The sequence below is a fragment of the Ctenocephalides felis genome, unplaced genomic scaffold (assembly GCF_003426905.1).
Source record: "Ctenocephalides felis isolate EL2017-DRISC unplaced genomic scaffold, ASM342690v1 CF-g0.4_SCAFFOLD_03570, whole genome shotgun sequence".
Lineage (NCBI taxonomy): Eukaryota > Metazoa > Arthropoda > Insecta > Siphonaptera > Pulicidae > Ctenocephalides > Ctenocephalides felis.
In genome coordinates this window covers 15,151,105-15,178,249 of record NW_020539724.1, presented here as the reverse complement: position 1 = coordinate 15,178,249, position 27,145 = coordinate 15,151,105, and the positions used below count along the sequence as shown (strand labels likewise).

Here is a 27,145-nt window from a genome sequence, read left to right as displayed (position 1 = left end):
TTTCATGTGAAAAACCGGCATTGTGTTCACTGTGAAATTGTGCAAAAAAGTAAAAATAATAAGCTATTCGTCTCCTAACATTTCAATTGGAAACCATCAAATCAATCACGTGTATTGTGCAAATTTTTATTCAATTTCAGCAGCACGCAATTTTTTTCTTCATCTTTTAATCACCAAACGAAATGTTACATAAAATGAAACCATCTGATGGTAAAACGGAGTTCGACCGATTTGCTAGTTATTTATAGAAAAGCTTGTCTCCATATATTTGCTTCCATCAAATTTAAGGTTTTAGGATTAATTTCTTTTGTTGATGTTGTCACAAAATCCACTTATTTTTTTGTTCTACATATTTCAGTGTCGGTTTGATTTACTATCCCTCAAATTCGACAAAATACACTACAATAGATAGACCTCGTAACTTTACTGAACCGATAATCGATTCCAAATTGTTATCAATGTATCATCCCTTCCCACTGTTGACAATCCCTGATTGGAAATCCTCGTAGCTAATTTCGTCAGCTTGTAGTGTGTCTGTCGCTTATTAGCTCTCGTCGTGAAGTGTTTGAACATATTTCAGAAAAGTTTGTGCTCGGTACGACATTTCTCAGTCCTGTGCATTAGTTCCCTACGAGGACGAGGACTAGGGACTGAGGACGAGGACTTGTTTGTTTGTATATTGTCTCTTCCTATTAGAGATGCTGTATGCGGGCGTGGTCAGGAATTAGATCAATAAATAAGAAATATATTGGATGGAATGAAGTTTTATACTTACTAATTAGCAAATTTGAACTTCACTGCCAAAATGAAAAGTTTGTTTTGCCAAGAAATTCTATTAGTCAATCATTATGTTTTTTTCCACTTTTATTGTTTTATCGTTTAAGTAATTCTGAATCGTTTGGCACCGCAATTGATTAAGTACTAGTATATCTGTATGTTTATGTACGCGAAAATTTTACTTATCGTCGATGTTCTCTCAAAAACAGTTCCATTGATTTGAAAAAATCCAAAGTTATATTTATATTTTTAGTACCACTTTACAGCTGTTAAATGGCGGAAATAATTTTCGTTAAAAACCAAATAATTATTTATTCAAAATACGTCAAATCAATTGAATTTGTCAAATCAATTGAATTGAAAAAAAAAGAGTGCGCGTAAGGTTCACACGCGATTGAAGTAAAACTTATTTGCTACTGTAAAAGATGGCATTTAAGTAAAAATAAATACTTCATATAATACTTTTTAATAATGTATATTAGTAATATAGTAACACTCATGATGCACACATTTATTAGTGTTATAAATTATATATTTATATTAGCATTAAAAATATGTATAATATTTAAAAACAATAATGTAATTAAAGTTATACTTCAAATATGACATGATCGGTTTGTTGAAATGAACCTTCATTAGAGAAATGAAGTAATTACTGATTAATAACTTCTATAATATTTGTTCACTATGTTTAGGATTATGTTAAACAACACCTAAACAATTATTGTTTTCGAAACTTCACTCATCATGTAATTGTGTTTGAAGAACTTCATGTAATTGAAATTAATATACATTTATTGACTGCTTGTATTTTTTTTACTTTTTACTTTAAACAGCTGTAATATCTGTCTTGCCTAAAAAATACTTTCCATTTTAATAACTTCAAAGATTTATGGAAACTACGAATAATATAGAAATAATTTCTAATGAAAATCGCACACTTGCCTATACTTTTATTGAATCAAAGTCGAATCATCCTTAATCGACTCAAAAAACAGTTCAACAGTAGAGGTACCAAATATCCTGGTGCAGCACTTCTCCATCATTAATATTCATGGCAGGACACGGAGCCGAGACATTTGTTTGAATTGTGTCCTTGTGTGCATAATCGTTCGCATCGTTTAGCACTATTGTCCGACAACCCTTTTCGACGAACTCCGGAAAACCAAGAGAAAAGCTCGGAAAATTTAATACACGGCGGGAGTTTTAAATGCGACATCCAGCAGACTTTTCAAACAGTATTTGAACAAAGACTGTGATATAACATATGAATGAATGGTTTTTGTAAATATTCTCTAAGCCAGATTTTAAAAGTTAAATGACGAAATGTGGTATTTAATGTTTTTATTCATCATCGTTGTTTATGCAAAACTTCGCAAAACAAACCGAATTTGTGTAATTACTATACTAAGATTCTTGATTACAACATGACTTATAAGATCATATGAAGTTCCATCAAAATCAATAGCATTTTTTCATCAACCAATTACAAAGAAACAGCCCGACCGATCTTTACCAATAACTAACCAGCACAATTTCTTTCTGATGTCGACTGAACGATTTCCAAATTTTCAAAATCTATTCAGGATTTTTTGGGTAATCGTAGCTAATCTGCTAACAGTAAAGAAACCACACACACACACACACACACACATATATATATATATATATATATATATATATATATATATATATATAGTATGAGAGTTTTTTAAAAATTTATATATTTAAAATCTATACATTTCGGCTACCATCTTAGCCTTCATTCAGTGGTAATCAATTTAACTATATAAATTAGAACTAAATAAATAATATGTAAGGAATTTCATAGAAAAACAATAATAATAATAATAATAATAAAACACTTACAATTTTGTATTCTAATATAACATATGAAACCATTATTAATCCATGGTATGAGTATGTGCACATTGATAAATTTTTTTAACCTCACAGATGGTAAACACACTAATAAACATATTTTTTTAACTTAACAATATGATTTACTGTTCGAAATTTGAATAGAAATGTCACATTTTTTCTTAAAGCAGTTTTTAGCATGTGTTCAAATTCTACGGGAAATTTAAAAAGCGATGGGATCTTGTCATTTTTTAAGAAATTTTGACACGCTACTAAGGAACCACGTGTTAGTTTCATTCAGGGCCGTATTGTCAAAACGTTACGATATATATAAATATATATATATATATATATATATATATATACATATTCGGGGGCTCAAAGGTTCAAGGTCCATTTTGAGTCGATAGCTCAAAAACAAGCAAAGTTGGAAATTATTCAACACCAATATTTAAAAGTAGTAGGAAAAGGATGGCAAACCAGTCACTACCTTTATTCTATATATAGGTTTGCTTATGAGTCTGGGTTATAACTAATTACCTTTTGAAATATAATGTCTATGTATTTAATCTGTAGAGACTTTTCATATAATAATAAATCTCATAGCTACTATGCTATTGCCTTAAAATTTTCTGCTTACAAGAAGAATCTATGGTTTAATTTCAATCAAACAAAATGTTGAGATTTATTTTTTCTGATATTATATTGAGTCTTTGACCAAAAATTATATAAATATTTATGATGTTTTTTTTAATTACAGAAAAGGCGGTCTGCTTCTGAACAATGTTCTAGGAATAACTGGCGCTTGTCTAATGGGTTTCACGAAGATAACTCATTCGTACGAGATGCTCTTTTTTGGAAGATTTATTATTGGCGTCAATTGTGGTAAGTTCAAATTTTAACATAATGATAAATTTTAGTTAACAACCTCTTAAATACGCTTAAAAAACTAGACATACTTTCTGTATTTCTGTAACTCTACCCATTAGCAATGTGGATAATTATCGATCTTGGTTCTCAAAACGTTTACTTTAGTTCTAGGACAATACAACCGATCTCTTTCTTCGATATTTTGAGAAACCTAATCATATATCCAACTACGTTTTAGTGGAACACAAAACTTGACGAATGTTAAAACTTTTCACTTTAATACAATTTTTCTTTTCCTCGACTTCATACCATCAAATAAGAAAACTATACATTACTTGTCGGAGGAAAAGCCACGCTATCCTCAGACGAGCGCAGCGTTGCATGTCAGCCGGAAAATTTGTGCAAACATGTACCGTTGTCAAATATTTTATTTATCTATCAATCTTGATTTATTTCTTGTTTGCATCGTAAGAAACGATATGTCAACGATATATAGGTCTTGGGAAAAGACATAGCGATCAATGGAATTTTTTTATACTTCATGGAAAACGAAGAGAGCTAGCTCGTCAGTTTGACTTCAAAGAGATGAATTTTTATATGAGTGATGAAAATATTTATGAAGAATGATTGTGTTATATTACTGTCATAAGATATTAAAAAATAATAAGCATGCTTGGAATTCATTACACCAGAAATGTGATAACTCTAGCCAGTAATAAGTAGAGCATATGCTAATAATCTTCCAACAAATAATTATTTTTGAATAGTTGATTGAGTCGTTGCTGCCACATGAATAAATTAAAATTAATTCACGGCTAATTGTCTTGTGTACAGTCGTAATACACTATATCAGTACATTTTCTCTCAAAATAGGTGTTTTCTAATTGGATACTTTTTTAGTAATAGGTGTTCACAAATTGCATACTGTCCGGTGACTTTTTTCTATTAAGCTAGAAAATTAAGTATTTTGAATTACCTATTAATTGATCTCTATTCTATTAGAGTCCTAAGATATACAACCAAGATCTATCAACGGCTGTAAATTTTAATGTATTTTGAATGAATGTTTTAATATAAACAAATTATATATATATATATATATATATATATATATATATATATATATTAGGGTGGTCCTTAATATAGACATTTTCGAATTTCCTTGCTACCAAGGGCTCAAATGGTTCCAAATTCTCTGAAAGTTTTAGCTCTTAATATTAACTTTTAGATAGTGCGCAATTTAATCAAATTTTGTATGGAAATAGCATTGAAAATTTTTCAAGAATTTTAAAAATGTTTTTTAGATATAATTTAGCGAACAAATGAATGAGTTTTATTCAAAGTTCGACGCTCTACAAAACAAATTATAAAAAACCTGTTTAGCAAAGCGTCAAATTTTGAATAAAAAATGATACGAATTTTCTCTTGTAATTCATTTGTCACTAAGTTATACCTAAAAAAAAATTTTTAATTTTCAAAATTTTTTCATGCTCTTTCCATATGAAGTTTGATTGAATTGCGCACTATCTAAAAGTTAACATTAAGAGCTAAAACTTTCAGAAAATTATGTTTTTTATCAATTTGGAACCATTTGAGCCCTTGTGAGCAAGGAAATTCGAAAATGTCCATATTAAGGACCAGCCTTATATATATACCTATGTATATATATATATATATATATACATATATATATACATATATATATATATATATCCATGTTTCATTATATACTCGTATAAGAGTGTGTGCAAAAATTTTAAATATCATAATTTTTTTTATTATTAGGTTTTATTCCTCGTTTTTAGTGTAAAGTTACCAAGTATTCTACCATTTTACAATCTTAATTAATTGCGCAAATGTTGAATGGAACTTGCCAATAATAATTGTATGTTTGATAATAAATATATTATTGATTATTTTTAACGTCCCGTAAAATTTTTATATATATTTACGTCTCGAAAGTTTCTAAACATTGTGTGTGTGTGTTTGTATGTATGTGCGGATACAATTTTTCGTCGACGATTGCGAGAACACTAATCAATCAATTTGAATGATCAAAAAAACATTTGATTTCTAAAGATACGTGCTGCTTAGTTTTTGGCAAGGTATGTTCAGCCGTACTGAAGATACGCGTCAGAAAGTGCCAAAACGGTAATTCAATTTTTGAGAGATTCGAGCGTCCGATTTGAATGATTCAAAAAATGTTTTATTTGTATTTGTTTACATTTTTGGGAAGACAGTCTAGCGGTTGCGGAGATATAATAAAAACAGTAAAAAATGCCATTAGGCGGATAAAAATTATCATTAGATATATGCACATCAAATTATCACATATTTTATAGATATTTAAATAATAAAAACAAATTATGTTTACATTTCTATGGGTTCTGTAACAATGTTCATCCGTTAGCAGTTAACGTATCGCGATTGCTTTGAAAAAAAGCTCAAAACTTCCAAAATAATTCAGAGTATTAAAAAATTCAAATTTTTCAAAAAGGTGATTTTTTGAGTTCTATTGAATCTGTTTTAAAAACTTATTTTTTTGCTACGGGAATTACCAGCAATTTGCCTTAATGCACGGTGCCATGCGCCCCACTAGTTTCTAATTTTTTTGAGACAATTACGGTGAATATTATCACTCTATTTCGGGTTGACGTTGAGTTCTGGGACACCCTGTATACGTATTAGTTTGCCTACCAACTGCCAATTTCCATCGAGCTAAGCATCGTGTCAGTGTTCGACGCACGCCTAACTGAAGTCCCCGTTGCGGGCGTCGGGGCGTATTATTCTGCAACAAAGCGTCGACGCTTCGCAGCGGATAGAGGAGGCATGCATTGTGCTGCGTTCGCTTGCTTAGTTCTGCTCCTCTCCTCCCGGTTATGAAACGTCAACCGCAGCAGAATTGTTCACTCGACTGGACGGAAAGGATATTGTTCGATATTGTTACACCTGTAATGTGCGGTTGGAAGAAATCCGGTCTATTTGCACTCTGTACAGCACTTTACAGATGTTAGATACATTGGTGTCGTGTCAGGATAGAGCTGAGAATGTGAGAAATATTTTTAGCCTAGAACATAGGTTTCCAATGTTTTTAATTTCCCGTAGGGTGGTATAGTAATTGCAAAAAAAAAATTCTTGTCTTTACGTTTGAAAATTTTCTGAAAATTTTAAACTTACCTTACAATAGATGGATGTAGGAGGTAGGTGTGTGTGTGTGTGTGTGCGTTTGTGTATGTTCGGATACAAATGAAAAATTTATTAAATTTCTTTTATTAAGTTTCTGAGATATATAGGAAAAAGTTAAAATTAATAGCAAAATTTTTTTTTGTATATTCACGTTTCAAAATTTTCTGAAAATTTTAGGCTCACCTTACAATAGATGGATGTAGGAGGTAGGTGTGTGTGTGTGTGTGCGTTTGTGTATGTTCGGATACAAATGAAAAATTTATTAAATTTCTTTTATTAAGTTTCTGAGATATATAGGAAAAAGTTAAAATTAATAGCATAAAAATAAAAAATAAAAAAAATTGCATATCTTTACGTTTCAAATTTTCTGAACATTTTGGCTCACCTTAGAAAAAATGGATGTAGGTGTGTGTGTTTGTGTATGTATGTTTGGATACAAATGAAGAAAAATGATAAAAATTTTGGGAAGGCAGGTTCAGCGGTTTTGGATATAAATCCACAATATAAAAATTGTGGATGTCAAAAATAATCATTAAACATATGCTCATCAAATCATCAAATATTTTATGGAGATTATAAAAATGAGTTATAATTTTGCTACAATTTTTTGGGTTCCGTACCAAGATTTTAGTTTTTAAAATTCACTTATACGGTTCAAATAAATTTTAAATTTGCAGATTTTTTTTTTATTTTTTTAAAAAATACAAAGTTTTATTCTTTCAACATAAAATTTAAATTTACAATGCAAATTAAAAATGTACGTATATTTCATATGCGTTATTCTAATTGTAAGAAATATATCTTCAGATGGATTCATTCTGCATCTCTTGTTAATGTAAATATTCTTGAGTGTTTCATACAATGAAATTGTTGCTATATATTATATTATATATGAGCGATAAAATATATAGTTTTTATGATTATCTATTTGAAAATCTTTAAAACGATTGTCATGAATTATTGATCAGTAGATATATCTATTTATTGATTACTGATTTTTTCCCCTCGAAAATTTACTTCTGGTACGAAAAGTTCCAGCAATTTGCCTTAAAGCACGATGCCATGCACCCCTAGTTGTGTCGTGGTGGACTCTAAGTATTTACCCCATATCAATTTTTTATGATTTTCTAACTGTACTTGATAAAATAAATTTATCACCCGTAAACGAAAACGAAATAAACGAAATATATCATCGTAAACGAAATAAAATTAGTCCCTTTTGATATAACTTTTATTTGCAAAAAAGGGAAACACACTTAGATCAATTTATATGAATATATAAATACAAATTATTATATATTATATACTACGTAGATAAGTTTTATATAATTTATAACATTTATTGTTGAAGAAGAAACTAACGCGTAATTCATTGAGAACGAAAAGCGTGTAAAAATGGCAATTACTACATTAATATTTTAATCACAAGTATATCGAAATCGACAAAAAAAATAATTGTTTGATGTGGGGATATTCGCTCAAATATAATTTCTTTTTTCTCAATCTTCGACCTCAACTAATGGTTCAATATAAAATATAGACAATGTCTATTGAGTAGAAATATTGCACAGTTAATTAATAACTATTTTTTTATTTTTTAGGGTTGAATACATCTCTGGTTCCTATGTACATATCTGAAATAGCGCCTTTGAATTTGAGAGGAGGCCTTGGCACTGTGAACCAGCTGGCGGTCACTGTCGGTTTGCTTTTATCTCAAGTCCTTGGAATAGAACAAATTTTGGGCACCGACGATGGATGGCCACTGCTTTTAGGTAAAATAAATAATTTATACTCATAGATTAAACAACATATAACTGTGTGGTTTTTATATATTTCATTGTCTCTTACTAGGTTTAGCTATATTCCCTGCCATTCTACAATTACTCCTACTGCCAATTTGCCCAGAGTCTCCGCGGTATCTTCTCATCACGAAGCAATGGGAAGAGGAGGCTAGAAAAGGTAATAATATATTTCGTGAAAACCAATAATAATTGTTGTTTTTATTTATCAATTAATATGTATGTCATTCTTAATTTGTAGCTCTAAGGAGGCTGCGGGCTTCCAATCAAGTGGAAGAAGACATTGAAGAAATGCGAGCTGAAGAAAGGGCTCAACAGTCTGAGTCCTCTATATCAATGATGGAATTGATTTGTTCGCCGACACTCCGAGCACCTTTGGTCATCAGTATTGTGATGCAATTGTCACAGCAGCTTAGTGGGATAAATGCTGTGAGTTATAATGTCCTAAAACATTTTGCCTTGTCCTTATTGACTTTCATCAAATAGTTTTTAAATTTCTTAAATTGGTGCAACAATATTTGAGAAATTGTCGATGTATGCTCCAATTTTATCTCACGTAGACATATATGCACACATAGTACATTTAGTTTATTTCAGGAAGTTAATAATTTTTGCGATTTTTTAGTGAATACATAGAAATTTAGTGTACAAGAAATGCTATGGTATTAAGAATATATAACTAAAATTATTTTCCTCATCTAGGTCTTCTATTACTCGACATCATTGTTCACCTCCTCTGGGTTGACTGAGGAAAGTGCAAAATTCGCCACCATTGGCATCGGCTGCATAATGGTCCTGATGACTTTGGTGTCAATTCCTCTGATGGATCGAACTGGAAGACGGACTCTTCATCTTTATGGTCTTGGAGGAATGTTCATATTCTCCATATTCATAACGATATCGTTCCTGATAAAAGTGAGTAGTTTTGGAAAAGTAAATTATTCCAAAGGTCCTATGGGTTACTTAAGAATTTTATTTCCTAAGTTTTCTTTGTTGATGAGGGTCATTTTCAATGGGTGCCTTGAGGTACTGGTCTAGGGTATATATCTGTATTTGTTTATTTGGTAGAACCAGTCTAAACCATTTGATAGGTAATCAAATTTTTCACTCTAATGGATGGTATATAAACTCCCCAGATTCTCTGATTTTAGAACAAATTTCAATAACTTATGGTAATTTTGCTAAATCTAGGAAAACGTAATTTATTACTGTTTTACTTCTTGTATTTTTGTTTCCCATATCTTTTTGACTTTGAACTCGTATTTTACTATTTCATGATATTTGTTTTATATTCTGCTTCAAAAATATAAGAAATTTTATGGAATTTGGAAGCTTTTTATAAGTTAATTACTGAAGATCTTATGCAATACTTTTGAAAAAGCTTCTGTAATCACTTGATTTATATTTTGCACTAGCTTTCGATTAAATTTTTATCAATTATCATAATAACCATCAAATAAACTTTTACTGCGATTTATTAAGTTATTTACCTATTTCAAAATTTAATTTACTTATCAAAATTGACCTTTATTAAAATTTATAGTAGTAAGTATTAAGACTCTTAATATGCATTATTTATTGCATCCAATCAATAAAAATATTTGTACTAACAATTAAATAACCAGAGTTGATACTTGTCTGGTACTTGATTTTTTATGGATTGGTATTTAAAATTTAAATACAAGTAGGTACTGAAATATTTATTAATTTGGTTTGTATAAAAAATGTTTACTTAAAAACAATCATAACATAAAAAATGGTATAAATAGTACTAAATAGTACTAACAGGTACTAAACAGTAAATATATTGAACATGGTATTTTGTTTAAGTATTGATTGTTTTTAAGTAAAATTTAATTGTGTGCGTCTTTTCCCGCATGTTACGATTTTTTGTTGCAAACACTGCTAACACGCTAACACTAACAAATGCATCATCACACATTTTTTTCTTGTCATATGCAAAAATTTTAAGTTTTTTTAAAAAAAAATAGGCACACATATGTCTGGAACCAAAGCACATATTACAATTTTAGCAAACAAATAAAACCGTCTTGATTTTTGTAATATTATTATGGAAACTTTATTTGCAACTTTGATTACTACGATAAAGTTTATCTTATAATTTAATATTGAAAGCTTTTTCTATAAATGGCTTTTCAAAAAAAAATTCATAATCTTGAAAAGATTTCACAGTATATTTACTAAAAGTGAAAAAATACTGATATGCTTAAAATTTTATATTATTCGTATATATTGGGATGCTGAATGGGATATTTCGCTCGTTGATGCATCTAATGCAGTTCAACAATCAATCGCTAAAGATAATAAATAAAACTCTAATATTTTGGAATTTCCATAGTATTTTAAATAATTTTTGTTTTTCATATATTAATAAATTAAATGTTTTATATAATTTTCGCATATTATAGAAACAGCTTTTAACAGATTTGTATATTATATAACTAACTTTTACAATTTTGAAGATTTTTATAATCCAGAAAAATAAATGAATAGAGTTTATTTTTATTTTTTATCGATATTGATATTAAATTTTGTTCATAATTAGAAAACTTTTTGAGCTTATAAGAAAACATATGAGAAGAAATTTATATACAAACTTTCATTTTTTTAGCGATTACTATAACTACTATAATTACCATAATAAAAAAATCGTATCGAGGTGTTTATTAAAAATTCTATAAATTCATTTTTTTATTTTTGCACAATGAATTGCAAAACACAATTGTTGCGTTTATTTATTTGATACTTAGTTTAATAAAACAACATTCCGCAAAACGTCTTTTGAATAAATTTGTTTCTAAATTAATAATATTTAGGATATATTAAATATATCTTTTCTTTATTTTTGGAGTGTAATAAAAAAGTACAAATGGTGTACAAAACAAAAAAAGAATATTTATTAGATTAAAATTTTATAAATTTAAAAAGTATGAAATGACATTGCTTCAAAAAAGTTTCTTCATAAAAATATTACAAAAACAGGGATAAATTGTTAAGTACATTTTTGACCAAGTATTAAGTTTTATTTTGGACTTTTATAAAACAATCAGTTATTAGCATTTTTGAATTATTAATTTTAAAGATCAAAATAATTTTGCATGTGACAAAGGTAATCATTCATTTATTATCTGTTAGTCATCAGCTTTATTTCATTTGGTTTAATGGGCTTGGGTTTGGTTATCCTTTTTATTATTTAATTGGTTTAGTTTAATTATACATGTTTATATTTATTTTTCATTTATTTATTATAAATATAATATTTTATACATCTAATTACATCCAAAACAACACAAGCTTCTTATACCACCTTCCCTAAATGTTTTTCGACTTTCCCCGCGTTTGGAGGAGAGGCGCTATTTGCAACATCATACACCACTATAAATCACATCGATTTTCGATCTTAGAAATACAGCATCATTCTGAACAGACTTCACGTGTAAATAATAAGAAAAAAGCTCTAACAATCGCACTCACGACAAACTGTTTTCAAAATGTTAAATTGGCTTTATAATGCTTTGAGATAAAAAACACACTAGACACTATTTATGAATAAAGTTTGTAAATTTTGTATAAAGCCACGTTTAATTTATTTTGCAGTTTAAGTGTAAAGCATTTTCAAAATCATCACGCAATCACTTTTTGAATCACTAATTTGTAAATAATAAAAATTTGAGTTTTTTGTTTGTAGCACCAGCTGAAAAATTTACACTGCTGTGTATTACGCCATAGTTAAACTAATTATTTATGATTTGAAATGAATTTTTAGGTTTTTAAAGTCAACAACAAACTAATAGACACTACAGTATTACTTATTTTATATATACTATATATTTACTTCAAATTAAAAAGGTTCTTATATGTGAACCGTTGCCTGAACTTAGAAATACCTAAACAAAGTCAACTTTTGAATATTAATGCAAATGTTACGATTTTGGATTAATATTCAAATTTATTATAACTTTTCATTTAGAACCTATTATAGAAAAATTGGATACTAAATATTAAAGTTTATAATTTTTATTTTTAATTATCTCATGATCCATGAGATATGAGTTCTTTGAATTTATCTCCAAAATATTTTACTGACTTAAAGCATTATAATGTTACTAATAATTATTAATAACTAGTTAATATTTAGAGTCACATTTGTGTTAGTGAGTAAAAAAAATCAATAATATCAAAATTTCATCTAGTCGTTCATTATGTATGCTCATTTCTACTATAGGGCATGTTTGCATAGATGACTATAAAAGTTTAATAAATTTGATCAATTAATTAGCAAATTATTATTCAACTAATAAATTTGATTATTTGTAGTCATTAAATTACAAAGCATCACCACTTAAAAAATATTGCAATTTTGTGATAATTTTATTTCAAATTTATTCATGGTATTTGATGCAATATCAGGTTACATCGTTTTATTTCTTCAAAAATTAAAACAAAAAACGTTATACGGTGATGGTATAAATAACAACATTATAAGTATAAACTTTGGTAGATAAATTTTTATAATTTCCATAAAATGTTTTAAAAACATATTTATCTGTATTCTATTTTATATATTATGAACGAGAAATAAAATATCTCGTATAGAAATAGCATAAAAATTATACGCATCCAATACCTCAAATTTTGCTTGAAGTTCCTCATCTATTTTTTTTTGAAAAATGAGTTCGACTACAAATTATACGGAAATACGTTAGTTGTGAAATCAATTTTTACAAAGATTTAAAGAAATTAAATCTGTTTTCAATTGCTGAAATCAATTTGCTTTTAAGGACTATCTATATAATGTTTTGATTTTCTTTTTAACTTATATTTATTTCAAGAAACAGCATTAAATTTGGTTTAAACTAGTTCAAATTGAAATTACTCTAGATTCAATAATCTAATTCTAGTTTCAATTGGTAATAAACTACTAATATAGTTTATGCAAATTCAATATTTTGTGAATTTTATACCATCATTGCTTTAACTCTTTTTTTAAAAATAATAAGTAGGACAATAATGTTGTTAGTTTATAGACTTTCCTTGCTTTACTAATTTAATATAATAAATGTGAATGATTTAAAATTATTTTAGAGATTAGTAAAATAAGATATCTACCATGATATATAGCATCATCAAAAGAGTATCTATTAATTTAACGAATTAATGAACAAGTGCAGATAATTAATTTGTAATATCAATATTATTGTTATAAGTAAGTAAACTTAACACGAAAGTATTATATTACCACGTGGATTAAATTATTACTATATTTCTTCAAGAGTCATCTATCCAAACATAATATCCAACCGAGTTAGGCCAATATCAGAAACATACTCAAAAACCCTTATAATTTGATTTTTGCCATCGCCTCATTCCTCCAAAATGTCCGGGAAAGAACTATTTCTACCGCCTCATAGGAGTTTTTTGGCTATGTGCAGGAGATGATCGACTGGATGTCGTACCTGTCAGTCGTTTCGACCCTCAGTTTTGTGGTCTTCTTCGCCGTTGGTCCTGGTTCGATTCCCTGGATGATAACTGCCGAGCTCTTCTCGCAAGGACCCAGGCCATCGGCTATGGCCATTGCTGTGCTGGTGAACTGGATGGCCAATTTTGTGGTCGGCATCGGTTTTCCAAGCTTGAAGGTAAGTGAATTATGTTTTTTTTTTATTTAAGGTCCAATATTATTTCAAATATTATGTAGATATTTGAATTACATGATTGGACAGTCTATGACTGTATTTTATTTTTCATAAAATGTATGTAATCTTATAAACAATGAGTCTGAATCCTCCGACTTAAATTTAAGTTTTGTTATCATCTTAAGGTCATCAAAATTATTAGCGGTTCTTTTGCGGAATCTACTATTATTATTAATGTACTTACTTGACTACTCTTACATATATTAAAGCCTGAAAATTATCATTATTAATTGCAATATTTATTATTTTTTCTGGGGAAAACATTGATAAAATTATTAAAAAAATTGATAAATATGAGTTTCCTAGATATCTTTCGAAGGTTCTCAAATAGTTTGGAATATTCAATGAATTTGATACCATTTTTCTTGAATATTTTCCTAAAATGCTCTGTGAATTACCTAGCAAGTTTTCCATATGTCCTCGACTAGAATAGTAACAAATTAAATAATAAATACTAATTAATTCTTGATTATTTTTTGAAAATAGGCAAAATGCGTGGTGGCAATAATTTGTGAAAATAATAGCACGAAATGAAGTTTCTTTCGGGATAAAACATCATTTCACTTTTTTGATACAATATTTAAATTGATAATCAATTGACATTTATTATTATTATTCGAAATATGGTTTCTTCTGCAAAGTTTCTTGATAAGTTCAATTGTACCTATATCGTAAGTAAATTCAGTAATTTTTTGTGCTTTCATCTGTCTCTTTTTTATTACATAGTAATTTACAAATACAAAATCTTCTGACTATTGTTAAAATTTTTGAAAATTGACTGTTGATTTTTAATTGATATTCCACAGTAACATGAATTTCTGTTTCAATCTTGCTCTGGTATCGTCTTTTAGTATTGAAAATTCTTTTTCACCATTTTTTTTCAAGAAGTTATTCATATAGAAACTGTATACTCAACTTTTTCTCATCGTGTGGTGGCAATTTTTGGTACAATACCTAAATAGATATTCAATTAACATTTAAAAATAACTATATTATTATTCAAAATAAGGTTTCTTCTGCAAAGTTTCTTTATAAGTTCAATTGTACCGATATCGTTAGTAAATTTAGTTTTTTTTTCTGCTTTCATTTGCCCCTTTTTTATATGCAAACTGTATACTCAACTTTTTGGATTATGACCTTTCCAACCATTATCATAAATAAAACACCACTTATTTATTATTAAAAATAAGTATATATTTATTAAAAATATAATACTGAATACTATGAACAATTTTATACATTTCTATATATGAAACGAGATGTTGACCTGAAAATGAAATCAGTATTGAATTTGTCGGAATGAACTGCACTTTTTTACATGTGGGTGAGATCACAATGACAAAATCACTTCGAACAAAATGTTTTCTGTTAGGCGTGATGCAATGAAATGATCCAAGCTTAAATAATGTGCTATTAAAAGTTTAACTAATATGTTACACAATGATAAAGGTGCAGATGAGATGGGCTGATCCGTAGGCAATATATATTTGGCAACGAGGCGATGATTAAAAAAATCAAAAATATATTCAGTCATTAATAGATTGTTCATTTGGTATTCGCAAGGCGTTATGATCGTTACAGCCTGTACTTGAAGTTAACCTAAAATCCAACATATGAAATCATGGACGTTTGTCTTATTGCAACTTCTGGAACCAGCACATTAAAAAAAACAATACCGAAATTTTGATAAATATATACAAATCTAAACAAAAACATCTCTCACAAACCACTTATCAACTGAATCCAGAGTTTGCAATAAAACAAATCTGATGGCAAGGGAAGTCCATCTAAACTTTTTTAGATGACAACTAGACGTTATCACGAGACGGTCAGTGTTTTTGCGTTAATTTTCTGTTAATCTATTGGGTTTTTGACGTTTATTTCGGAGGGCAGATTCAATTGTTAATTCAGTAGTGTCCGTGAGATTTTGGGTGTCCCAAGTTCTTGACGACGGCGTTGAAACCATTGTGTTTGTCGGACGTGTATTCGACCAGACGGGTTGTGCCATCAGCTTCCAGGAAGGAGTAGGCTCCCTTGACTTGGTCACCATCACGGTGTTCCCAGGCGGTCTTGTGGTCACCAGTGTGGGGATCGGCTACGGCGTAGTCGAAGTTGTATTTGGGATAAGCCTGGAAGGGAAAAAAATCAGAGTAAAACATTTATTTTTTAAGGTCAAAGGAACATCGAATTAAATAATTAGGATTTTTTTGCAATTGTCTTATTTTGTAGTTTGCATTGATAGTTGCCTATGTTATAGGTTAGATGTTACTTTACTGATGTAGAAATGTTGCCAATTTCCAGGATAAAATAGTTATCTCTCTTGTTGAACAATTGTATGTGTTGGTGGTTACAAACTGTCAAAGAGCTATGTTTACACTGTATCAACTTCTAAAACGTAACCTCCAAATGACGCAAATGCCCAAAAACTATGTTGTCATGAGTGCAACAATTTGTTGTCACTATTGATATCACACGCGTGTTACAATGTTACATTCCGACTTTGTAAATCTAAAAATCTATCATCTGCAAAAAAAATTTCCTTTATATGTTTCTTCTAATTGTTAATCTAATTCTTTTAATTATTTTTTTACATAACAAGCGCCATCAGTGCTTTTATTCTCCATCAGATTGCAAATGAGCACATGTTATGTAAAAATTTTCTTCTCGAGCAGAAATTTCACTTTCATTTTCATTCGCACCGGAGTAAATTATAATGCAAATTAATTTACCACAAACAAAGTTGACAAATGAAATATTAATGAGGTTGTTATTGTTGGGTTATGAAGAAATCTGATTTATGATATCCTGGTAGTATGCATTTCCTATGGATTTATTACGATTATTAGACTGTAAATGATTAATATTAATTAATTTGTAATTATGATATTTAGAGTAATGAAATTTTTACTGTCAGTTAATTGATTGGAGATTTAATATTAATTTTTGTGTTTTTTTGCATTTTCCGATTTATTTTTCATCCATGTGCAAAGTTATTTCACTTTCAATTACAATAAATTAAGCAACTTTTTTTTAAAAAAAGTGATAACTATATATCACAACGTATATCTATTAAAACAACCGTTATTCAATTTTGAAAAAAAAAATCACAACAATATTTAGCAAATGAGTAAAGTTCAAATTTTCGAGCAGGTATGGTTTGGCAAGGTTTGTGATAACATGTGTATCGATCACAACAAACATTGTAAATTTAAATTAACAAAATAGGCAATAAATAACAATTTCAATCAATTCAAATTATTCACGAAACAAACAAAAAATCAATTTAAAAATATTTACTTTACTATATAGTGTACTTTACACTTAAAGGATGTTACTTTGAGTATTTTACTTGCAGGTATTACACTATTTTATAAATAAAGGTATATTATTACAATTAATTTATATATAATGTTTTATAACGAACATGTGAAAAAAGAAGTTTGACAATTTAAAAAAATCTCATATTATTTAGAAAAATGAGCAAAGTTTAAACTTTCGAGCAGGATATGGTTTGGCATGGCGCGTTTGCCTTGCCATGTGTATCTATTACAACAGATTTAAATTAACGAAATAAGCAATAAATAACAATCTCCTCCAATTCAAATTATTTACGAAACAAACGAAAAATCATCGACTGTGTCTATATACAATAAACATCAAATTTCTTTATCGTACCGAACAAAAATTAAATTAAGCAATCCGACCGCGATATCTGTTCCGCATCGCGGTTAACGAAACACGTATTAATCAAAACTGGCTTTTATTATAAAAGATTCGTAATTATTCCTGTGCTTTGTTATAATATTCATAATAAAAATAATAATAGATCCTGTCATATTGTGGACTAGGAATGTTTTGTTCAGACATATGAATGAATAAGCTTTGTATTTATTAAGCAACATATGTAAGATGTTTCATAATAAGCTGGGAGATACGAGTAACAGGTTATTACTTAGTCGGTGGCGAAGTCTTTTATTTTGTGCAGAAATGGAATTATGGGTTGGAGAAAGAGAATTTATGGTCTGTGAGGATTGTTTTATAATAAATAATTAGATTATTGCATGTCTAGTGATCAATTTTTGTTGAAATTTTCACTATGTCTGATACCATCTCGTGACCACTCAAAGTTGTATAAAATATTTTTTACCAATTAGTCCGATGCCACCAAAACCAACAACTTTAAGGGCAATTACTGATGAAAATTATAGAATTGACCTCAACATTCATTTTGTAGTGGATGTCATAAGGAAGACCAGTTTTAAAAAACTCGAATTTTCACTGTCACCAAAAAAAAGACGCAACAAGGAACTGCCTATAGATTTTATATAAAAAATCCCTTTCTTTGTCAAGTGCCCATTGGGGCAATTCCTACCATTTCTTGTTTCCTTTGTGTCATTTTAATTTATGTTTACAACTTACAGAGTTCTGTCAATTACTCTGATTGTTGGTATAAATTTGAATAAAAAAATTGCCCAATATGAATCTGCTTAACCTTGTTTTTAACCACGATGACTCTACTCTGAGATCTATGAGAAACCAAAGTAAGATGCGACACAATATAAACTAATTGCATAATTAATCATTACTCAACGTGTTATTCGTTGTTCTATTGTGACTCCGAGTGGACGATGGAGTCGCTCTTTCTCTAAGATAATTAGGGAAACCATCTGAACTGTAAGATTGAAGAAATACTTTTGTAACTCTTAACGCAATTAATGTAATTAAAGGTTATTATTATAAAGAAATACAAGACCGTGTAATGGGCGAAAAAATGCCAACTGTGGACATCGCCATTTGCGAAATGATATGCAATTTTATTCGATAATTTGATAATTTGACACGTTTAAATTGTCGACGCGATTATGGTATAATATCGAAATTGATAGGTCGATGGATAGATGGATTGCATTTGTAGGTGTTGGTTGTTTATATACATTTGTCCGAGTAATTCTGGAGACACATTGCGTTGGCTAGTAAAATACTTAGACAAATTCGTTATTGTGTTATTGGCATATTCTTGCTTGCTGCGAAAATTGCAAAAAAATGCATTGTCAAGGATCAGAATTCCCAAACCTTCCAGCTTTTTTCCTGGTCCAAATTATTACTTCAATATCTCATTTTCTACTTACGTAGTAGTCCACATGTTCGTCATGTCCGCCGTGTCCGCCAGCAGCAGCAAAACCGCCTCCATAACCTCCCAAGTCACCTCCATGACCGCCGAGGTCACCTCCGGCGTAACCACCATGTCCGAGTGCTACGTAACCGGCGTGGGCGCAAGCCACCAAACCCAAAACTACTAAAGCCTGGGAAAATAATAACAAATTTATTAATATATAATATAAAATATTAATATAATAGACAATCAGAAATAAAAGTTTCTATACGTCTACGTGATCTATTAAATATGTCATAATCTGTGTTAGTAGAAGATGTAGAAAGACAAGTTGAAGGGCTTAAATTAAGTTTGTAGGTATTCTGGCCTTATTAGTTTTGTTTAAATATTCTTATTAGTGTAGAAGTGTTCAAATCATATAGAGAAGTATTTATAAAAATTACGTTTGAGTTTTGCGTAAAAAAATAATAACAAACGCAAAAATCAGAATGTTGTAAAGATAGCCACTACGCCCACTGCTACGCTTACGAGGCAGCGTTGCAAGGCTATGAATACTGCTAATGTGCAAACTTCAAGTAATTTTTAAATATAAACCGCTTGTCCTAGGCCTCTAATATTTTACCAGGGTCATTTTAACTATAAAATCTACACTTATGCCAAATTTCATCAAAATCCCAGTCGAGCAAGACGCAGCTACTCCTTGTTGGATTCATAACCCTTTTATTTTCATATTTCATTTTACATTTAATTTATTTTACTCACAATTTTGTACTACTTATGTCAGTCAACTAGTAAATATCTTTTCGTTTTATTTTTCAACTATAAACTCGTATTTTGCGACCGGTATAATTTATGTCGTAATATAAAGTCAGCATTGCTACCGGAATTTTACATAACAAGAAACGCGTGCGATATACATAAAGCACAAATAGAATAAAATTTGCGACGTATGTAGAAAGTAGAACTCCGACGGTTCTCTAAATTAAAATGAAAATTCGAAAATTTGTGAATAGTTTATTTAATCCGATCAAATTTGCACTGTTTAATTGCAAAAATATGAAGAGCATTGTTGTAAAGTTTTTGATATTTTGTAAAGAAATTTATCCAAAATTTGAAAACGTCTTCTTTTCAGTAAAATTAGCTCTAGATGATATGACCACTTTAGTATGAAAATTAACGTTACAATGAGTGGAATCGCATTTTTTAGTTTTTGGTAAAAGTCGTCCAGGCTGTTCCTACGTGATTAAATGATAATTTGTTTGTTTTACGAATTTGATGATACTTTGTGTATAGATAGATTTTGTAGCCAGATATCATATACTAAAATATTATAGGCCTACCATAAGGGGTTGAATTACAAAAATTCACTAAAGATTTAACCATCGTCGCGCGGTTAAGCGATTCTAATCAGAATCTGCATCTGAACTATATGTACGTTCTTTGGTGTTTTGTATGTAGCTACTGATTACAGTTGACGTTCGCGCTTAAATAAAATGCATTTTTAGAACAGGAAATGAATGAAATAGAGTTTTATCAACATTTAGTTATAGATGTTCTCATATTTTATGAAAACATCTTAAAAGATCAGAAGCATGAATACAGAGATAAATTCAGTCAATCGAGCTTTATAGGTTAAACACAAAATATAGCAGATAGATAAAGATAATTGGCAAAACAAGATTAAACTTCGATGTTTATTCATTTTCTATCATCGTAAATTGTATCAATATTTTTCGTTGCATAATATACATAAGTTATTCATATATCGTTTTATTTCTGTCGACAACTTTTGCACTATTTTCGTTGCATGTCTCTAAATGGTACTTCGTAATATTTTTGCATCGGTTATATAAGATTGCATATAACGAATTTTCCTTTGCGGATTTGTTAATTATAATGTCGTACTGTAATTTAGTTCTGTAATCATGCAAGTAATCCAGTTTTTTTATAAAAAATGTAAATCATATATAGTTTATTGATACTGTGTGGATATTATATGATATTTGATTGTATTATTATATCATTATTAAATTTGTTAGTACTTAGATAAATTTAAATAAAATTAGATCTTATGAGACGATTTTTTGGCCTAGAACTCTTACTAAAATTCGAATTTTTATTATTAAATTAAATTTAATTCTAATTTTAAATGACACAAGTTTTGTGTAAGACAGATTTATTAACAAAACTTGTGCCATTTAAAATTCTACGCCTCAGATTCAAAAATCCCCATGAGTTCAGCTTTTTCACTAGCCAATTATATTATTATGGATGTAATAATGATACGATACGATTTTTGTATGGAAATTAACTGTAATTTCAAACGAAATTGAAAGTTATCTCTTAGTATTCAAACAATGATTTTTATAAATCGTTCGTCAAGAAAATAAAAGGATTTTAGCATCAAAATCAACAAGGAAAGTGTTTATTTTAGAAACGTGTTCTTTACGTTTGCGTGATTTGAATCGTCGATTAGACTTTGCATGTTTTGCTCGTAATTTTCTAGTTCGGTTGCATCTATTGAATGTATAATTATGTATAGGTAAAGGATTTAAATAATTACGTGCTAGTTATTTGTTTTAAATTCTGTTCCTGTTCAGTTTTCAATCTATATGTATGGTTGTTACACTAATTGTTTACAAATTGAATTAAAAAAATCACAGTTGGGCGTATCTACTAATATCAAATCATAATGTTAAGATTTTTGTCATATATTGTTTACAATCTCTGCTCATTATTTTTATTAACCGATAGCAGAAAAAATGAATTTGAAAAAATTCTAGTGATCAAATTTAAAATTCAGTATGGACCTTATAATTATAGGAGGCGGATTCTTAGCACTGTAAAAATAATTAAATTTTTCAAAACTCGATAGATATTACATACAGATTTTACGTTAATTTTTAAATTAATATTCAGACTAAAAATAAGTGGTTTTTTGCAGAACATTTTTTATTTGTTAAGGATTCTAAGCGCGCTATAACTATGAAACTCTATTGCGACTTATTATCAAATAATATAATTAAATGTGTATTATGTGTGAATATTCTTTAAGACATTTTTAAATGTTCAATCGTAGTTTTAGCAAAAGTTTTGATGTATTCATTATAAAATCATGAATGCAATAACAATTTTATACTTTTTTAATTTTTTTATATATTCTGTTGGTTTATTTAAATTTAGTTAAGTGATATTAATTTTTATTTAATTATTAAGTAAAATAATCGAATTTAGGTAGATCAAATTCAAGAATATCCCACGGCTTTTTAGTCTTAAATTCTTCAAATACTTTAATTAAAGATTTTAAATTATCAAAAATAAAATTGCTTATGGATGAATATTTCCTCTAAAGTTAGTACAAAAAAGTTTTAAAAAGGTCTTACACTAAAACATTTTGACCCTAAAACTTATCAAGATTTTCAATAAACTAACTCAAAGTATAGAGAAAAAAACTTATATGATTTCTCTGTTTATTAACTTATATGATTTAATTAAAATTTTAGGCATCTTCGGATTTAATAGTATTTACATAATAATATTTGATCTATTTACTCAAGAGGCGCGATTTATTTCAAGTAATTTGTTTTATTATAACATATCATTTTTATAGATCATTGAAATATATTAATAACTTTTGTACAGATTAAAATGCTTTGAAAATGAGTAAACCGTCAATAAAATTAGAAATAGAAGTCTACAAAATAATAAATGGTCCTCCAAAGAACTTTTTTTTTATTTGAAAATACTATAAAAAAACTACTGAATACTTTCTCGGTTAATATTGGAAAATATTTTTATCCAAATAAAAAAAATTAAAATGAAAAAATTAAAGAAAATCGATTTATGGCTAAACTTTTATATACTCGTATACATACTTCTACCTATTTTATATATAAAATTCCTCAAATTCAAATAATTTAAAATCCGCTAATGATAAAATATTTAACTATTTTTCAATTGATATATTACCTATAATTAATTTTCAATTATTAAAAATAATTTGGTATTAATAAAGAAATTTATAGATGCAAAATTTAAAAAAAAAGATTGGTAACAAGAGATCTACATATAGTAATAAATGATATGTTACAGTAAAACAAATTGTTTGCAAATCGAATACTATTAAGTAAATATTATTAAATTCCAAGATTCCTTAAATTTTGAATAAGGAATCTATATAATTTTTTTTCTTTGTTTCAAGATAGTTTATTAAAAATCTTGATGAGGTGTCAGAGACGAGATAAGGGTCAGATATATCTATGACTTAGCAATTAAATTTTTAATTTTATAGGATAAAAATATATATATATATATATATATATATATATATATGTATTAGAGCGGGTCGATTTGCATGGGTCAAAAAAAGTCGCTTCAAAAAAATTTTCGGATACTAAAGATCAAAATAAGATACTTTGCTGAAGAAACCACACCTCTAAAATAAAATCTGATGTCTCGTGTAAGGGTTAAAATTTGAAAAATTCCATTTCGACCCATTTAGAGTGCCACAATTGCTTCCAAATATCCCCTAGGACCCCCTCTGAGAGATTTTTCAATATATATATATATATATATATATATATATATATATATATATATATATATATATACATATTAAAAGTGTTATGAGTGGATGGGCTATTAATTAAATTAACAAACAACACTCTTATTTTGCACTATTTATTAAGTATTTTAAATTTTATAAATGTTACTTGACTCAGTTTGTCCTATAATCAGTGTAATAAATTAAAATTAAAACAAAAAATTAAAAGATGATTGAATTTGATAAAATGCAGTCATTGTGCCACCAACACACATGTACATGTGCAATCTGGTCTATTTTTTGCACTGATTATGAAACGAACTGAGTATCGAAACGTTTGTGAAACTTAAAATACTTAATAAATAGCGCTTATTTTAAATTTTGAATGTGATATGATTTATACTACTACTTTTCGAATACTATTTATCCATAATTAATTTTGAATAAATTTCCCTATAATTCTACTAATCACTTCCGAATCACTATAAATTAATATCCTTTTCACAGTTCCAAATCACGCCCGATTGCTTAAAATATCACTATCCACTCGATAAAAATCGCAATTTTTTTTTTTTAATTTTTTTTAATTCTATTAATGAATGTAAAAAAAGCACTTACTGTGACAGTCTGCATGTTTATAATATTTTTTTAAACCGACTCTTGGTCTCGTCTTTTGGTGTACACTGATTGTGTTTCTCTGATCACTGGATACCTTCTCAGTAACCGCCGTCCGTTATATAGTTAACGCCGTTAGCCCTCCCACCATCCCTGGCGATGGTCGTTTGTTGTCTTTTCGTATGGAAAGAACGTGAAAGTGTCCACTTCGAGGACCTGCCTAACCAAGCACTCTTTGCGGGAAGTCGGTACCTTCGGAGACCCTTGGGGAAAGGTCATAGATAATGTGGAACATTTCTAAATAGTGCGTGGTAATGATATGGTTATTACGGTTAAGGCTTAAGTCTAAAACTTGATTTTTTTCATTATAAAAAATATTGACAGTCAACTTACTACCTTTTATCGTATATATAAATATTTGTATTATTTAAACCTAACTAAGGACTCTTAGCGGGAAGTCGGTACCTTCGGAGACCCTTGAGGGAATGGTCATAGATAATGTGTAACATTAAGTGGTAATGATATTATTACGGTTGAGGCTTAAGTCTAAAATTAGATTTTTTTATTATAAAAAAAATTGAATTAACATATATGTATAACAGTCAACTTATTACGTTTTGTACGCATATATAAATATTTGTATTATTTCAACCTTCTTAAGGACTTTCAGCGGAAAGTCCATACCTGGTCCTCAAGGGAGGTGATGGTCATATTTATGGGTCATTCTTTTACAAACCGTACACCATCTAGATCTCACATTTTAGAATTGCCTGAAATTATTTTTACAGATATTATACATAAAATCATTTGATACGTTATTCAGGATTTTGCTGAAAAATTTTTTTTGCGTAAATATTTACGATTGAAATATTGATTTTTTGCTCAATTTTTCTGCGGTAAATTAATTATCTCAAGTTGTGCTGATCGGACCAATATTATTATTTTTTTATTACACTCATATTGAAGTGAACTTAGAAATGAATTAAAAAAAATATTTTTGAAATTTTCTTAACAATAACAACCCTTAAATATTTACATACCCTTGACCCAAATTGAATCGATTTTAATAAAGACATATATAACAGCGCAAATCGAGATAATTAATTTACCGCAGACGATGTTCACAGAAATTGAGCAAAAAATCTATATTTCAATCGTAATATTTACGTATTTTTTCAGCAAAATCCTGAAATACGTGTCAAATGATTTTATTTATATCTGAAAAAAAAAATCAGGCAATTCTAAAATGTGACATTTTATTTTTACGAAAATCCGTACGATTTGTAAAAGAATTACCCATATGTACGTGGTAGTAATATTATTACGGTTGAGTTTTAAGTCTAAAATTTGTATTTATTTTATTATGAAATTTGGATTGGAATATATGTATAACAGTCAACTTATAACGTTCTATACGCATATATAAATATTTGTTTTATTTAAACATAGCTAAGGACTCATAGGGGGAAGTCAATACCTTCAGAGACCCTTGAGAGAAAAGATAATAGATATTGTGCAACATTTCAAAATATTACGCGGTGAAGATGTTATAACAGTGGCTTAAGTTTAAAATATAAATTACACAGGTTCACAAAATAAAAGAAAATTTGTCTGTGTTGGGTGGGCGGCGTATGTTTCCCAGTCAAAATTTGGGGGTCAAATGGCCAAACATTAATAAAAATTAAACAAAATGACAAAATCTTTGATTCAGTAATTCTTCTGCATAATACCTAAAATTTTATAATTTTTACTATTTCCTGTTTATTTGAGACACCTTAAAAAATTACACTGAAAAACGTAACACACACCCAATACAGACAACTACATATTTATGTTTAATCAAATTATTACGTTTTCTGGATAATATAGTTGTTTGTATTCATATAATGTATATGAATATTTGTAATATTGTAATTTTACCTAACTAAGCTTCCTTTAGGAAGTCTTTTCCTTTACCTTTAAGTACTCTTATCGAGAAGTCAGCACTTGACACACAATGTCACAATTTTTCTGGAATTTAGATTATTTTCTAAACTATAAATTAAAAATTTTCAAAATTAGACGACTTTGATATAAGGCATTTCTTTAAAAAAAAAATAAAAAAGAGTGTAAGCAAGTAAAAAAGGACAGGCCCAATGCGTAACTATGGTTGATGCTTTAGTATGAAATGTGATTTATTTTTCCATTGCAATTTTTTTATTATTATATACCGTCTCAGAACTCAACGTGAAGCCGAAATAGGATTCAAGTATTGATCTTGGCTAATTTTGCAAAATAAATAGAAAAAAAAATGTTGATGAAAAAAATGATTCCATGTAGTTTCAAAATTTAGCTTTTCAGCAACCCTATATAACTTGAACTGTGACCATTTTTCAATTATTGTGGTTAATTTCTATTAATCTTGTTCATTTAAACTTTGGATCTGCAAACGTTAATAACATTTTTAGAATCACAATAAAAAATAATGACACCATTTTTCCGGGTTTTCTAGAATTAAGACTATTTATTAAACTATGAATCTAAAATTCACGCATTTAATCAAGGTCGTAAAATGGTAAAATATTTGATATTTCACTTTCTATAATAAAAAAAATCGAATAAAATATTTCACTCTTAATTTTTTTAATTTTTTTATGAAACTTCTTGTTTTTATTGTTGTATTATAGTG

At 28.5% G+C, this 27,145-nt stretch overlaps 2 protein-coding genes across 2 annotated transcripts in view; one reads left to right on the top strand and one right to left on the bottom strand.

The window, feature by feature from the left end:
• LOC113382773 (glucose transporter type 1) overlaps positions 1–27,145 on the top strand; it is a 149,279-nt gene that overhangs the window by 21,859 nt on the left and 100,275 nt on the right. Inside the window, exons 7-12 of the mRNA XM_026621004.1 lie at positions 3,398–3,522; positions 8,295–8,465; positions 8,545–8,652; positions 8,734–8,921; positions 9,195–9,407; positions 13,925–14,149. Of these exons, the coding sequence (XP_026476789.1) occupies positions 3,398–3,522; positions 8,295–8,465; positions 8,545–8,652; positions 8,734–8,921; positions 9,195–9,407; positions 13,925–14,149 (1,030 nt within the window). The remainder of the gene's footprint in view (positions 1–3,397; positions 3,523–8,294; positions 8,466–8,544; positions 8,653–8,733; positions 8,922–9,194; positions 9,408–13,924; positions 14,150–27,145) is intronic.
• On the bottom strand, positions 15,887–24,558 carry LOC113382774 (adult-specific cuticular protein ACP-20-like). The gene is made up of 3 exons (XM_026621005.1): positions 24,481–24,558; positions 19,336–19,509; positions 15,887–16,335 (listed from the first exon to the last, which is right to left on the bottom strand). Exons 1-3 carry the CDS (start codon positions 24,493–24,495, stop codon positions 16,114–16,116), a joined length of 411 nt encoding a protein of 136 aa, XP_026476790.1. The 5' UTR covers positions 24,496–24,558; the 3' UTR covers positions 15,887–16,113.